At 40.9% G+C, this 15,687-nt stretch overlaps 1 protein-coding gene across 1 annotated transcript in view; it reads left to right on the top strand.

The window, feature by feature from the left end:
- The window catches only part of POLR3B (RNA polymerase III subunit B), an 83,393-nt gene that overhangs the window by 20,750 nt on the left and 46,956 nt on the right, over nucleotides 1-15,687 (top strand). Inside the window, exons 10-14 of the mRNA XM_075428813.1 lie at nucleotides 1,835-1,957; nucleotides 3,460-3,576; nucleotides 4,058-4,192; nucleotides 11,655-11,816; nucleotides 15,066-15,266. Of these exons, the coding sequence (XP_075284928.1) occupies nucleotides 1,835-1,957; nucleotides 3,460-3,576; nucleotides 4,058-4,192; nucleotides 11,655-11,816; nucleotides 15,066-15,266 (738 nt within the window). The remainder of the gene's footprint in view (nucleotides 1-1,834; nucleotides 1,958-3,459; nucleotides 3,577-4,057; nucleotides 4,193-11,654; nucleotides 11,817-15,065; nucleotides 15,267-15,687) is intronic.

Here is a 15,687-nt window from a genome sequence, read left to right on the forward strand (position 1 = left end):
GTGTTTTTTTTAATGGACAGCAGGTTGACTTTTTTTTTCTATCTTCACTTTTTACATGACTTACAATCCGTTTGCCATCCTAAAATTAACCTGGTGGACACAAATAGGGTGATACCAGCTTGCATGTGATGTGCTTTAGATAATGTATGCCTAGTATACATCCCTAAAATGGCACAGAGATTCCCTTAATGAAGTTTTGTTATTCTGTAGGTTAAGTGCAATAATTGTATGAATCCAGTTGTGGTTCCTAAGCTGTTTTACTGGTCAGCTGTTAAGTCCTAGACACATGGAAAATGGCTGTTGTGAAGCTTTCATGCATGTGTAGACTTTGTTAAGAGTCTGGCTCTCAGGTCGTGAAGGATTTTGTTAACTTGTCTGCGGAGTTTTTTTGGCTACTGTGTGACCTTATTTAAAAGGGTGAGGGAAGTGTAATAATATTTGAAAAACAGATCTGAACTGCAGTAATATCACAGGGGCAAATTCTGGTTCTGCAAAGAGCCGTGAGATCAGAGGGGTGACTACTTAGTGGGAGCAAACTGTGGTGAAACACTTATCTGGTGAAGTAACTGTGTTGGCACTCAAGTCTGAGATCGTGGAATTGTGATCTGTGCTTTGCACTGAAACAGCAATGTTCTCACACTGTTATGGGTGTGAGCTACTTTTGCACTGCTTTTAATTTCAAATAAACCACAAGGTGAAGAGACAGAGTTTTAAGCTAAAGGAACTTCAATCAACCACTTCTTTGTTGAAAAGTAAAGAAGAAATTAAAGAAAAAAGAAGAAAAGAAGCAACTGGATACTTCACAGTTAGAGCACTAGTTTTGCGAGCGGTAGTGTTAGCTAGGTGTTAAGCAAAGTGACACCCAGTGAAGGCAATAAGAAGGGAAGATATTTGTGCATTTTTTGGGAAAATGTAACTTTTTGGGACACTGCCAGTTTTTAATGAGAACCAGAATACTAGGGTCTGCATAGGCCATTATTTACAATGGTCTTTGTGGCAGGCAGTTTGAAGAATAATACGAATGCAAACGTAACTTCCTCACAAAGTTCTGAGAAACATATTATAACTCAGCCAGAAGAGGTTTAGTGAGATTATTCCGGTTTTTGATATGGCAGAGCTCCAGGCAAATGTGTGAAGGGGGGAGCTTTAGCACCATCTGGAACCCACAAAGGCCTGCACTGCTGGCTGCCACCTTGAAACACTTACTGATAGAGAGATTTTTCTAAACCTGTTAACCGCTTTCTTAGTTTATTAAGCTTTTTCTGCCAGTATAAAGTCTAACAAGGTGTGCAAGGATCAGTGAAATAATAGAATGTCTTTCAAGTGGAATTGTGCAGTGAAGTCATCTTCTAAATGCTGAGAGCTGCAAAGGAGGTAAACTGTAAACCTTGCTCGGATAGGGTGTGCTGCATCACAGTCAAATGAGTTTGTGAAATTGCTTGTGGTAAGAGACCATGTGTAATCTTTTAAGAAATTTCACCTTCCTTCATTTATTGTAGATTCTGACTTGGTTTTCATTGTTACACATGTAGGGTAGTTATTACCTGGTATTTATATTTTCTTAAGAAAAAGCATAGAGTTTAACTCCTGCCAGTGAAGAAAAAGATGCTCTCCAAAGAGCGTGTGTGTGTGTTCCTGCTGCTTATCAAGATTTCCATTTAGCATTCCTCCATAGCTAGAATATGTGCTGCCAGTGCCAGATGGCACAGTTTCTTAGAGAAGAACTCGCTCTTGCTTAGTAGTAATGCAGACAAACAATACCAAATTAGCATAAGCAAATGTCAGTGAGTTAACATAAAGCCGCTGCTATTTCTGTCTTTTCTTCTTTCCCTAGGCCATGGGTGTTGAGAGTGACCAAGAGATTGTACAGATGATTGGCACAGAGGAACATGTGATGGCTGCATTTGCTCCTAGTCTGGAAGAATGCCAAAAAGCTCAGATTTTTACACAGATGCAGGTGTGTCTTTTCACATGACCAGAGGCCATAAAAATCTGAAGACAGTGGGTATTGACTACTTTGCTGTGTCAGCAATCGACATACATGTTTTGTTTCAAGGTTTGGTTTTTGGGCGTTATTTTGAGCTGAGGGTTTTTAAGGGGACAGGACTTGTGAAAAGTGAGGCTTTGCTCTCATTGCCTAACTGAAAAAAACCCCCACCCCAAAGTCAAGAAATGCTTTGTTTTCAGGAGCCCAAGGTTGTGTTATAATGTGTGTAACAAGTAGTGATGTCCAAAAGATTAAGATTTTTTTGTTGAGGACGATTCCCATTTTTTTAAGAGGAATTGTGTGCCTCATTTTGCAGAAGCCCCATTGATGTGTATGTGACCATTTCATTGTGAGTAGATGTTCTCCTCCAATTCTAATGTCTGGTATAAAGCCCACAGTAATAGCCACCCTTTGTCCTGCTAAGGACTCACCAGCAACCTTTTCAGCTTTTTCACTTAGCCAGAACACAGGCCATTTTGCTGGCAGCATTTCCGTCATGCATATACTAATCTGCTAGAAGAAGTTTTCGAAGAGTAGTCTTATTTCTGCTATTTCATTGTAAACTATATCAAATCTTTCCATGTGTGGTGCTGAATGTTGTAAAGTGAATCTCTCTCTTGTTTGCATCTTTTGGGGCTTTTCAGGGTTAGAGGTAGCATGAAGGCTTTCCTAATTCAGACTCAGAAGAATAAAATGGTGATGCTGGAGGAACATAGAGAAATGTGAAGCATCCAGAAAAGCAGAAAACAGAAATACAGAAATTACTCGGTGCACGAAATGTCAAATTAAGAGAAAGTGAGCTATGGAGATGGAAAGGACAGTCTGTCATTTAGTGTAGAGGGTAATTCTTTGGCATAGGGGATGTGGCTTCATTTCTGGACAGGAGCTTCCTGTGTGGACCCAGATAGTTTCTTGGACTCATCTGACCCTAAATTCTGCAGATTGATTCTATGTCATGGGCAACTGGTAAAGAGAGTAAGAATCCATTAATTATTGCAAGATACTCTTGGAGACAGATGTGGATGCCACACAGGAGCATTTGTGCCTGTTAAACAGTGAGTGCCACCTCACGGTTTAATATCTGAATAAAACTTAGCAAGTGCACAGAAGAACTGGAGGTGAAAAATTAAGTGAACTGGATATCTTTGGAATTTATATAGCTCTTTTTCCTATATGCAATCCCCTGTCTTTTAATATTGTGGTAATCATGCTCTTTCACTGCTTCCCATTCCAAATGTTACCAACATATGATAACGCATTGTATAATTATATTCAATTGTGTCAATTTTCAAAAATTTTTTTTTTATTAGCATCACCTAAGTGTTTGGTGTTGTGCACTTTGCTTGGAGTTTGTATCATCTGTGGCTAGTGGGCTTGCACCATTTGAGGAATAAGTACATATCTCCTTTACTGTGGATATTTGTATAGGTTATAATTCTGATGTTAACTCAGGTAATTCCTGCACTTGACAGGCATTGAAGTACATTGGAAACAAAGTACGGAGGCAAAGGATGTGGGGAGGCCCAAAGAAAACAAAGATGGAAGAAGCACGAGAGCTACTGGCATCAACTATTCTGACCCATGTTCTTGTATGTAATGCTGTTTAAAAAAAAAAAAGCAGGAGTAAATTTGTGTGGTTATTTGTGATGTGAGCTTTGCTGGCAGGGAACAACGTCATTGATTGCTTTGTAGCTGAGATAAGGTAAATCATCCTCAAATTAAAGGTGAAGATATGGATTGAGTCAAAACTGATCTCTATGTTTATGAAATGCTGTACCATTGAACTACTTATCATACTATTCATTTTTTCTGCATAGCCAGGCAGTATCAACTGTTAGTTCAGAACCTTATTCTCATGACCTATACTTTATTCTGGTTTGTTTTCATTTACTATATGTTTCAATGTCACTAATGTATATTACTTTTAGCATTTTTTAAGAAGGTAAAGTGCACAAATCCCTTTTGTAACTCCTCAGTCAGCCCAGATTACCTATTGATTTAAATAGATGTGTTTGTCTGAGTAAGAACTAAGGAACTGATCCTGAAACATCAGTATTTATTTGTTTGCAGGTGAAGGAATTCAATTTTCGTGCCAAGTGCATATACACAGCAGTGATGGTGCGCAGAGTGATTTTGGCTCAAGGAGAAAATAAAGTAGATGACAGAGACTACTACGGAAACAAACGTTTGGAGTTGGCTGGGCAGGTGAGTTTTTATTTCCAAGCCAAGTGCTCTTTTGGGGTTTTGTTACTATCTACTTTTAAAAGATGCAGAATAAGGGGCATTCCTGTCTTCCTGATTGAAGTGTTTTTCCTCTCATTTTATTTTTGTTGGCTTTTCTGTGTTGACTCATAGATACGCTTCCTGATTGAGACTAATAAATTATATCCTCGCTTCTGTATTGCCTCTTTGTACCAGATGAAGGGGCAGAGCAGTGTAAATATGGCATCAGTTCTAGTTGCATTACAACACTGTAAGTGCCAAGAAGGCAGCAGTAAGATCCATCTTCCAGTGTTCTCCTCTAAGCAACTGGGTAAGAGAATAAACTGGGGCCACGTCGGTGCCTGCATGTCAGGTCCAGGCTGTCCCGCTATGGAAAGCCCAGCTTGTGTAGCAGCTCACAGAACAGCCACTCAAGCCTCCTGTAATTTGGAGAAGTCCTTAAGATTGCTTTTATGTTGTCAAGTGCCTTTCTAGCCTCTAGAGCAGCATGAGTTAACAAAGTGATTTAAAGTTAACTTGAGCAACTAATGAAAGTGGATTGCATGGACTTCTCTGTTTGCAGAATTTTGGCACTGGGGTTAGAAGCAGTAACAGAGGGCTGTGAAGGGGGGAATGGTTTGAAGTGTCTGGCTGGCACCGTGCTTTTGCAGAGACGGTGGCAGTTCACAGCAGGTGGCCAAACTACGTTCTCCTAATGCAGTGGGAATTTGCCTGTCAGGTGAAGGAACTGCTTAGCTACCATGGCATGTATTTTTCCTTGCCATGTGCGGTTATTTGACTAACCAGTTTAGATTAGGATTGGACTTCTTTGCTCGGGTCTGTATTAACTGAAGTTGGAGTTTTAGCAGTCAGTATCGTGTCTGATTATTGGTTGTGCATCATAAATTCAGACAAGTATACATAATGCGCCAGGTAGGAGAGACTGTGCGTCTCTGCTCCTCACATCATTTGTATTGGGATTCCTATTGCAGCAACTAACAGTATCCATTCGTTTTTGGTCATATCCAGTGGGAGTTCTCATCTTACTGTACTTTTAAAGATGTGTGCTTGCATATTAGCTCACGCTCCTGTTCTCCTTCCCACTCTGCCCTGTCCTCCATGCACACTCGTGAACAGACACACAGAGCGCGCAGTCATTTCAGAGTAACGACGTGTGCTTTGCTTCCTAGTTTTCTGAAAAAATGAAGACGACACTCTTGAACACACTCTAAGCACAAATACAAGGGGAAAAAACCTCTTAACCTGTTAGGAGAAAAAAAATCCTTTCTTCAAATTTATATGTTGACTCTTCATCAAACTTTTACTCTTGTGCTGAAGCAGAACATATTTCTGAAGTGTAAGGCGTAGTAAGAGGACATTATTGCAATATTCTAATAGGACAAATATTTTAAGCTGTAATGGATTTATTTGGTTTCTGCTATAATGTCGCTGTAGTTCAGTGTGACTGTAATCAGTAAAATTAGTTGTTGCTTTGTCCATCATATTGTTCTTGTTTGACAGGATCGAAGGAGTAGTTTTGATTTTTCCTAATATTTTTAGAGGCAGAAAGCAGAGCAAGTTAAAAGTTTTCTATAAGTTGTAAGAAGAAAAGGCCTCTGCTAACACTGATGTTAGCAACCAAAGTTGTTTTAAATTAACTAGGAAGAGGTTATAAATGCAGAGGATCATCATAACAAAGCCAATGTGTATTTTTTCTACATCAAGGAGAACTGTGCAGAGGGGGTTGTAACACTTGATTAAGGTCTTGCTCCCTTGTGATATTTTAAAAGCTCACTTCAAGCTGAACACTTGAATTCCTCTCTGCCGTGTTATCGGTGTAATATTGATTGGATTACAGACTAAAAAGTGTAGAGATTTTTTGCCAATTGCTAAATGTTTGTATTTAGACAAAGTTTGTGTGGATAAAATGGTTGGTGGTTTTGTTTTTGTTTTTGTTTTTTTAATGCCAGCGTGTTCCTGGAATAAAAATCCTGTTGATTTAAAATTTGAATAAAGAATGAAAAAGAAAATATTCCCGTGTGAGGAGGAAAACATAGCAGTCTAAACAATGTGAAGACATAAAAGGCATTGTGTTTATAAAAATGTGTGAAAACAATAGCTGCTAATTTCACAGCCCATGGGACAAGAGAGTACGAAATGTGCTTTAGCTTTAGATAACAGAGTTGTATCCACTGGCCAAGCTGGTTTACAGAGCTTTCCCTTAGTCTTCCTGCCACTAGAGGCTGGGTAGGCCAGGTGCCAGCTGAGGTGTTAGCAAAACCTACCGATTTCAGGCTTAATCTTTTCACCTACCTTTTCTCTTTCCTTAATGTGTTCATTATTTGCTAAGCATTACTCTGTTCTTTGTTCTCATTTTTTTTTGTTTCTAATGCAGCTTGCTTTGTATGAGTGAGATATGGAACAGCACCAAAATCCGGCACCCTGGAAAGCAGGGGATTTCTGCCCTGTGACAAAAGAATACCGCCTTGACTTCAGAGATTGCCTAATCCCAGCTGTTCTGATAATATAATTAGGGCTGCCTAATGTCTTTAATTTTGCAACCAGTTTGTGTGAAAGGGAGAATTTGGCACTCTAAAGGCTTAGACGCTAAATAGCAATCTCAAGGCACCTAATTAGAATTCTCTGACATTAAGCTAATTGGTGAAACTGTATTTCAGCAGCTTAACTTCTTTATTAATTTTTCTTAGGATTTTTAATGAAAATCAATTGATGAGCTGTCAGTACTTTTTTTTCTTAAATATAATTTGCTCTTTAGTGCTCCTGTCTGAAGCAGGCTGAAAGGCCCTGGACTAACTATGAAATCCATTGAATATTATCACTGACATTCCATCCTTTTTCTTTAATCACTTGCTCTTGACCTAAATAATGTGGGTATTATGAGACTCTGCTTTGCCAGATAGTCAGAGCTCTTACAGACCAAGAGTCTGTGAGTGAAATTAACAAAGTAGGACGCTTTTCAGACTGGCGAATGGTAGCAAGTTGGTGTACTTGGGGTGTAACTTAGTTTATTGGTTCAGAGAAGAGAAAGGATGGCGCGGCTTTATAATCCCTATGGCATGTGGAATTAGGAGATTTTTGCAATTTTATGATCAAGAAATCAAATATGAGAACATTTTCTGAGTGTTTTTTTTAATGTTATGCTAAATTGATTTGTTAAAAGTTTAAGTCCTGCTCAAACCTATTGAGATCAAATGTATACCATGACTGATTTCAAAAGAGTCTAGTTCTTATTTAACAAGACTTATCAGACATCTTAAAACCATGCACATTCCTTCCTTTTACTTTTTCTCACCTTTTGAAATATTTGCCTCATAATCTAGTTTTTGGAGACTCCAGTGGATTCTCCTTCCTAATGTGCTTCATAAAAGATGTTTTTATTTCTGATGGAAATCTGATTTAAATGAGCTGTGACACTGCAGGCGAGTTGCAGGTGACTGGGTTTCTTCTATCAGTGGTGAGAGGGTATTGCCTTGTAAACTTTTATGGTACTACAATCATCAGGAAAGGAAAGAGGGTCTACAACACCTTCCTCCCATGTCAAGGCAGGTCTAAAAAAACCCCAAATAACGGGTTTTTAGCAAAAACTGTCTGTCCAGAGTGGAAATTGGATTCCATTTTTGTCAATGGTTAGCATGCGGTGTGTGTTATCACTGGTTTTAAAGTTTAGTGACTGAACACTAAGTGTTCCTTATGTCTTGTAGAGTAAACTGTCAAAGATAATCTAGTCTTCCTCTCCATGAAGGAATGTTTTATTACAGAGCAGATGTCTGTCATGGGTTTCCAGGTGTTATTTGTTATTTTTTTATTCCTAAATGCATTTGTGATGCCAGTGAAAAGGGTAGCTTGTAATTTAGTTAACTGCTTTACAGTGTCATTTGCCAAGTGCTTTGGTCAGCCCAGCTGGGGCACGTAAGCAAAAATGGAAAGCAAACAAAAGCTAGTGGCCCATCCCAGTGATAGATTGTATTGGGTTTTTGTGGTAAGGTTTTGGTAGCAGGGGGGCTACAGCAGTGGCTTCTGTGAGAAGCTGCTAGAAGCTTCTCACATGTCACAGAATCACAGAATGTGAGGGGTTGGAAGGGACCTCTGTGGGTCATCTAGTCCAACCCTCCTGCCGAAGCAGGGTCACCTACAGCAGGCTGCACAGGACCTCATCCAGGCAGGTCTTGAATATCTCCAGAGAAGGAGACTCCACAACCTCTCTGTTCCAGTGCTCCGTCACCCTCAAAGGGAAGAAGTTCTTCCTCATGTTCAGACGGAACTTCCTATGCTTCAGTTTGTGCATGTTGCCCCTTGTCCTGTCGCTGGGCACCACTGAAAAGAGTCTGGCCCCATCCTCCTGACGCTCACCCTTCAGATATTTATAAGCATTTCTAAGGTCCCCTCTCAGCCTTCTCTTCTTCAGGCTAAACATGCCCAGTTCCCTCAGCCTTTCCTCGTAGGAGAGATGCTCCCCTCGTCATCCTCGTAGCCCTCTGCTGGACTCTCTCCAGCTGGACTCTCTTTCTTGAACTGGGGATCACAGAACTGGACAGAGTACTCCATATGGGGCCTCACTAGGGCAGAGTAGAGGGAAAGGAGAACCTCCCTCAACCTGCTGGCCACACTCCTTTTAATGCACCCCAGGATCCCATTGGCCTTCTTGGCAACCAGGGCACACTGCTGGCTCATGGTCAACCTATCATCCTGGTCCCTCTCCACAGAGCTGCTCTCCAGCAGGTCTACCCCAAGCCTGTACTGGTGCATGGGGTTGTTCCTCCCCAGGTGCAGCACCTGCACTTACCCTTGTTGAATTCCATCAGGTTCCTCTCTGCCCAACTTTCCAGCCTGTCGAGGTCACGCTGAATGGCAGCACAGCCTGCTGGTGTATCCACCACTCCTCCCAGTGTCCCATTGTCCAATATCCAATAGAGCCGATGCCAGTTGGCTCCAAGAGGGACCCGCTGCTGGCCAAAGGCGAGCCATTCAGAGACAGTGGCAGCACTTCTGCAACAACATATTTAAGAAGGGGGAAAAACTGCTGTGCAACAGCAGCCAGAAGAGAGGAGTGAGAATATGTGAGAGAAACAACTCTGCGCTCCAGGCACCAGTGCAAAGATTCTCCTGCAGCCCATGAAGACTGTGGTGAGGCAGACTGTCTCCTGCAACCCATGGTGGTCCACGGTGGAGCAGATATCCACCTGCAGCCCAGGGAGGTCCTCATGCCGGAGAAGGTGGGTGCACCTGAAGAAGGCTGTGACCCCGTGGGAAGCCCACGCTGGAGCAGGCTCCTGGCAGGACCTATGGCCCCCTGGAGAGAGAGGAGCCCACGCTGGAGCAGGTTTTCTGGCAGGGCTGGTGGCCCCGTGGGAGACCCACGCTGGAGCAGCCTGTTCCTGAAGGACTGCACCCTGTGGGAAGGACCCACGCTGGGGCAGTTTGTGGAAGACTGTCTCCCGTGGGAGGGACCCCAGGCTGGAGCAGGGGCAGAGTGTGAGGAGTCCTCCCCTGGAGGAGGAAGGAGCAGCAGAGAAAGCATGTGGTGAACTGACCGCAACCCCCATTTCCCGTCCTCTTGTGCCACTGTTGGGGAGAAGGTAGAGAATTTGGGAGTGAAGTGGAGCCTGTGAAGAAGCAAGGGGTGGGGGGAAGGTGTTTTTAAGATTTGGTTTTGTTTCTCATTACCCTACTCTGATTTGATTGGTAATAAATTAAACTAATTTCCCCAAGTCAAGTCTGTTTCACCCATCATGGCAATTCGTGAGTGATCTCTCCCATTCATTATCTCAACCCATGTGCTTTATGTTGATTTTTCTCTCCCCTGTCCAGCTGAGGAGGGGAGTGGTAGTGGCTTTGGTGGGCATGTGGCATTCAGCCAGGGTCAACCCACCACACAGAGAATTGAGTGGTTTGGTTTCTTGTTTCCAGAAGGTGTGGGAGGGTTGGGGCTATGTCTGATGAAGACGGTTACAATTCGATTTGATTCTGCACGTACAGAAATTGAATTGTACAACTGACTCCAGAATGTCTTAGCTTGTGGTGGCTGAATACGTAGCTTATTCAGCCCTACAATGCTTTCTGCACTGGGAACTACCACTTCTGGCATTGGTAGCTGCTGCATTTGTAGTTCTGCTGACACTTGGAGCTGCTGTAGAGAGTCCCAGGACAGGACTGCCAGGCTTTAGAATTTACACAGCTTGCTTGCAGAGCTAATCATTGTGAACAGTTAAAATGTGTCCTGTAATGCAGATTTAAGTGTTTTGGGAAGCTTGAAGTGGCTGCAAGGGGAGGCTGAGCAAACTGCCGAAGCAAAGCAGGTTGGAGAGCAAAAAAAGGTACAAACTTTGGTAGCCTTTTCCTTTTATGGCTATTTTAAGAACTAGAAGTAATTAATATACATCTACAGGAAATAGTTGGCTTAAATTGCAGCACTTTTGAAGGGTTGTGTTGCTGTTTTGGTTGGGGGTATTTTCAATTCAACTGTGTTAAGTAGCTTTTTGTTTTAAAGGACAGATGTGGAAGAGCATTGCACTTTCCAGATAGTAGCACTTCTAGAAAAGGATGGCAGGTGTTGAACCAGGTAGACTCACTGTGGGTGTAGTTGGTTTTCCATAGATTGTAATTGGCAGAAAGTAGCATGATGAAAGTGTATCTGAGTGAGGAAGCTACCTACGTAACCTGAGATACGTCTTGATAGCTGTCAAGAGCAAAGGTTGCTTCTCGGTTCCTAAAAATTCTCTAGTTCTGCTTGTCCAGAAGCAATGGTAACTGTGCACCTTCTGTGCTTCAGTCTGGTCTTGCAAACTCTGCACAGCTTTCAAACTCCATGCTGCTGAGTTGCATCCACTGACAACCTTTTACAGTCACTTGGGTGTCTGCCTTGTCCGTTTTAAGTAGCTCCTGGGCAGGGGCACTTTAAGCAGACTTTTTCACTTTTAATAATAGAGTATGTCAAAGTGACTCTTCACTTACTGCTTTACTGCAATTATTCCATCCAGTATTAGAACAGAAGCTGGTTTTGCCTCCAGATCTTGTGTGCAGTTCCGGGTTGTGCAGTGAGGGTATTAAATCTTTAGAAGTTTGTGACTGTAGGAAGGAAGAAGTAGATCAGATGGATTATGATGTAGCAGGTTAGGCAAAACAGTTTATAAATGGGTAGTGCAGAGATGGATGGATATGCTAAAATTGTAAAGGAAGGATTAAAACAAACCAAAGAGGGATAAATATAGAGACTTAGACACTTCTTCTACTTAATTTGTTTTCTGTTATAATTTCATTAATATTGCACTTCAATTTAACAAGGCAAAAAACTTGTGAGAAAAATATCATTTGAGAAACAGAGGAAATTTTTAACTGACACAAAGTATAAAGGTGGAATATTAAAAGATGTGTTTCCCCCCCCCATCCCTTCACAGACCTAGAGAAGTATCATTTTTCCCTTAATCCAATTGTTTTGTATTTCCAGCTTCTTTCTCTGCTATTTGAAGATTTGTTCAAAAAATTTAACTCTGAACTGAAGAAGATTGCTGACCAGGTAATCCCTAAGCAACGTGCAGCTCAGTTCGATGTAGTGAAGCATATGCGTCAAGACCAAATCACCAATGGCATGGTCAATGCCATCTCCACAGTAAGTATTTTTGTTTTCATTCTAGTATGTAAAGTATTTCCACCACAGTGAATGATAGAAATGTGTAAATTTTGTTCTGATGACTCTACTGTCTTTGGTAATAAAAGCAAATCTATTTAACATTCTTTATAGATTAAAATTGCGAAACTCTGTCATGGGCAGGGCTTTTGGAATTCACTGAAGAGTCATTAATCATCAGACCACTTTTTATTTCACCATGTATTTCGAAGTGATGTTTTCCTGTTTGTGAAGCAAGAGTAGAAACAAGCAAATTTAGAATAGCTGTCATGTTTGTATTTTTCGAACTTGCTGTCTTCTAGGTTCTACTTGACTATATGGTTCATGGTATTTTTTTTTATCATCTGGATTTAGCTGGGGTCAATTTCTATCAGATGTCCAAAAGGTGGTTGAAAAACAGCAGGAGAACATCATGCACAGAAGACAGCTAGGAGGGTGTGGCGGGGAAGATTGATTTTGAGCTTTTGAAGGGTGGTGCCTTTTTATTCATATGAAGTTGCTAGTATGAGCAAATTTGCAGCATAGAAATTAGTATGTCTGAGCTAATGATACTGAAGTATTTAACAGGAAAAATCGCTACACACTGTATTATTGCAAAAACCCCCGTGATTAAGCCTTTAAATATTTGTCTTGGTTAGATTTTAGCCTGTGTTTGCCTCTTGCTAGAATGGATGTTTTCATGTGTGTCAGTGGACAAGAACAAAAATACAATTACTAACTTTGTTATCTCACACATCTGCAAGAGCAGTTTGTGAGATGGCTTCTGAAATCTAGCTACTAGCTTGTAAATGACTTTGAAATCTGTGATTTTTTAAGAAATTAGATTAGTCTAAATATTTTAGTAGCTGGTAAAAGCTGTGCAACTTAATTTTAAATCTTTGGAACTCTTGAAAGGGCTTTTTATGCCTAGCATGAAACTGGGATTTTTCTTCAGTTCTAGTAAACAACTTTACTCCACAAATTGCATCCAAAACCACCAACAATCTGTTACTTACAAATCCCAGTGTTAAAGCTTATCACTATTTAATTTTATGAGTGCCCCAAATGTAGTTAAATCTCTGCAGTGCACGTAACCAAAACAGTTGACAGATTTGTTTCTGTAAATGCTAGTGCTTTCTTCTAGCTGGTGCCAGTTTTTCCATTTGGACTGACAGAGATAAATCTGGAAACTATTCAGTACATATTGTAAAGTCTTCCTTCTTCCACTATCTTTGGACTTTTTTTTTACTGCCACATAAGCAATTAAACACCATCTGCTCTTAAGCATTGAAAATAATTTCTCAGGAACAATGCCCAGTGCATACTATTCAAGAGATTAAGCAAATACCATAAAAATCATTCTAGGAAAGGACAGTCTCCAATCTCACCAGAATGCTACAACGATGGTCTCAAAGAGCATGAAATAACTCAGTGGATTCATAATTACACCAGCAGCATGCAAAAGAATTTGTAGCACCACTACATCAACTGTACAGTGGTGTTCAGTGATATTTGCTATAGGTCTTCTTTTTACCCTGGAAAATACCGGAAGAGGGGGTAGGTCAGGCAGTGATGCCACAGGCCTTGTAGACATTTCAGCATCCACAGAATCATCCGATGCCACTGAGGGAACAACTTTCAGTTCATAGGAGTTTTCAGTAGGAAGTTCTCCACTGGGGATGGTATCACAACAGCGCTGGTCTCATTTTGGGTGTTTTGGACTTCTTTGAAGGAATCAGTCTGTCACTTCCAAAGCACAAAGAATTTTTCGTATTATTTCTTCAGGCAGTGTTTTTACCTCCCCTGTCCTCCAGTCTTTGAGATTTCATAGTCTTCTGGGCAGTGAAGAAGAAACCACGTGCTAGTTTAGACTCCAGATGCAATCATTTCTATTGTGAGCAAAAACTACTCATTTATTGTATTCTTCCACTTACATTCTGATAACTCCCAGTCCTTAGAGAATGAAATGGTCAGTGAGTGAACCCTTCTGAGAAGCGTGAGCATGTGGACAGGTTTCTTCTGACTGACGTACTGTTGGGCATTATGTATTTCCACCTTCTGTAACAAGGAAGAAAGGGAAGTTCTGCAGACTATTTGATGGTCTCTCCAATGGAAGCAAATAGCAAAATCATTGGGATGGGTGGTGGTTTCTTGCTGTTCATCACAAAATGGGATTGTGCTGTTAATGTATAAGCAAAGAAGCCAAGCAAATCACCCTCTAAAAGGATTTCACTGTGGTACAGCAAGTGAGCTTCAAATTGTTTGTTTGCGTTGGTGAGCGGAGTTTATCAAAAGGCCACAGGAATTAGCAGAAGACAGTCCTTGGGAAAGCGTTACCTTTGAGATCTTCATCGCCTTTGGACTGACCAGTAACACAGTGGCAGGGTAAACAGTAATAATTGGAGCAGAAACATGCTGTATCCACTGACTCAGCTGCTGGGAACTGTGTATGGAGTTGATGTCATGAAATCAAAAAATGTAGCACCAAATTTCAAGATCTTACAGTAGAGATTATTAAATCTACTTGGCACAGTAACGTAATCGTGTCCTAGAACATTCTCTGAACTACTCTGTTCGCCTAATTAAAACCACAGTTGACACTGCCTGTGACAATCGTGAAACATGGAACCCCTGGCATATGCATGGATCTTGCATTTCATGGTTGGTGTAATCCTACTAGAGAAGCTGGATAGACCTAACACCCCCACACTTTACTTCTATGAGAAGACACATCAGTGAGTCTTTTTCCTCTGGATTCTAAAAACAAAAGGTTTCAAGAAGGTACAGATGGCTTTGATGTCAGACTACTCCAGCATAAATGCCTCTGTTTCCTACCAAAATAACAAACATGAAAAAAGCAGAACTGAAAGTTTGTGGGATCTGTTGTAGAAGTGTATTTCATTGAAAAAACCCTCTATAAAGGGAGAACAGAAAATAATGTAATTTAGCCAAATTTGAATGTTGATTCACCTGTGAGGGACAGATGAAGAATCTTTGTGTGATTGAATTTATAATAGTAAAAGTATCCTCTCATCTGAGTGAGCAGTTCTCTTGTTTGAACTTTTTTTAATACTTAGTACAAGTATGTTATATGCAGTTAAGTAATTAGAAATTGGTTTATATAGATGGGCAACATTCACTGTGCAAAGCTCCTCAGATATCATTTTGTCTAGATACTGAAAACAGACATGTAGTGTCGAGACAGGAAGCATAAACTGCAATAACTTTTGAGATATTCCTTTTATTCTGCAGGGAAACTGGTCTCTGAAGAGATTCAAAATGGACCGCCAAGGTGTGACACAAGTATTGTCCCGCTTGTCTTACATATCTGCTCTGGGAATGATGACGAGAATCTCTTCTCAGTTTGAAAAGACAAGGAAAGTGAGTGGTCCTCGGTCACTACAGCCATCTCAGTGGGGGATGCTCTGCCCATCTGACACTCCTGAAGGAGAGGTGAGGAACTTCTATTTTGCTTTCAGTGTTTTTTGTCCTGCGGAATGGAGCCACCGTTTATTTAGAAGCAGGTGATCCTCCATCAGAGGAAGGATTCTGGTGAGGAGGCTTCTGGAGAGATAAATTGTCCTCAGCCTGATAACACAACTTGTGTGTCTTCTCACATCGCATCTATGTACATCCTGGTCCTCCTTACTCTATTGCCTTTTTTCTCCTACCTGAGTAGATTGGCTGGAAACTATTCATAAACCATTTGTATGTTTTACTTTAAAGACATCATCCAGTTATTTCAACCAATCGATTGATAGTGACAGTCTTTTTTTGGTTTGTTTTTCTTTTTTTTCCCTGAATACAAAGTACTGGGGGAACTCTGAACTTTCTGACATAAATAATCATTATGAGCTAGTCTTATTAAGCAGAT

Source organism: Opisthocomus hoazin, chromosome 8 (assembly GCF_030867145.1).
Source record: "Opisthocomus hoazin isolate bOpiHoa1 chromosome 8, bOpiHoa1.hap1, whole genome shotgun sequence".
NCBI lineage: Eukaryota > Metazoa > Chordata > Aves > Opisthocomiformes > Opisthocomidae > Opisthocomus > Opisthocomus hoazin.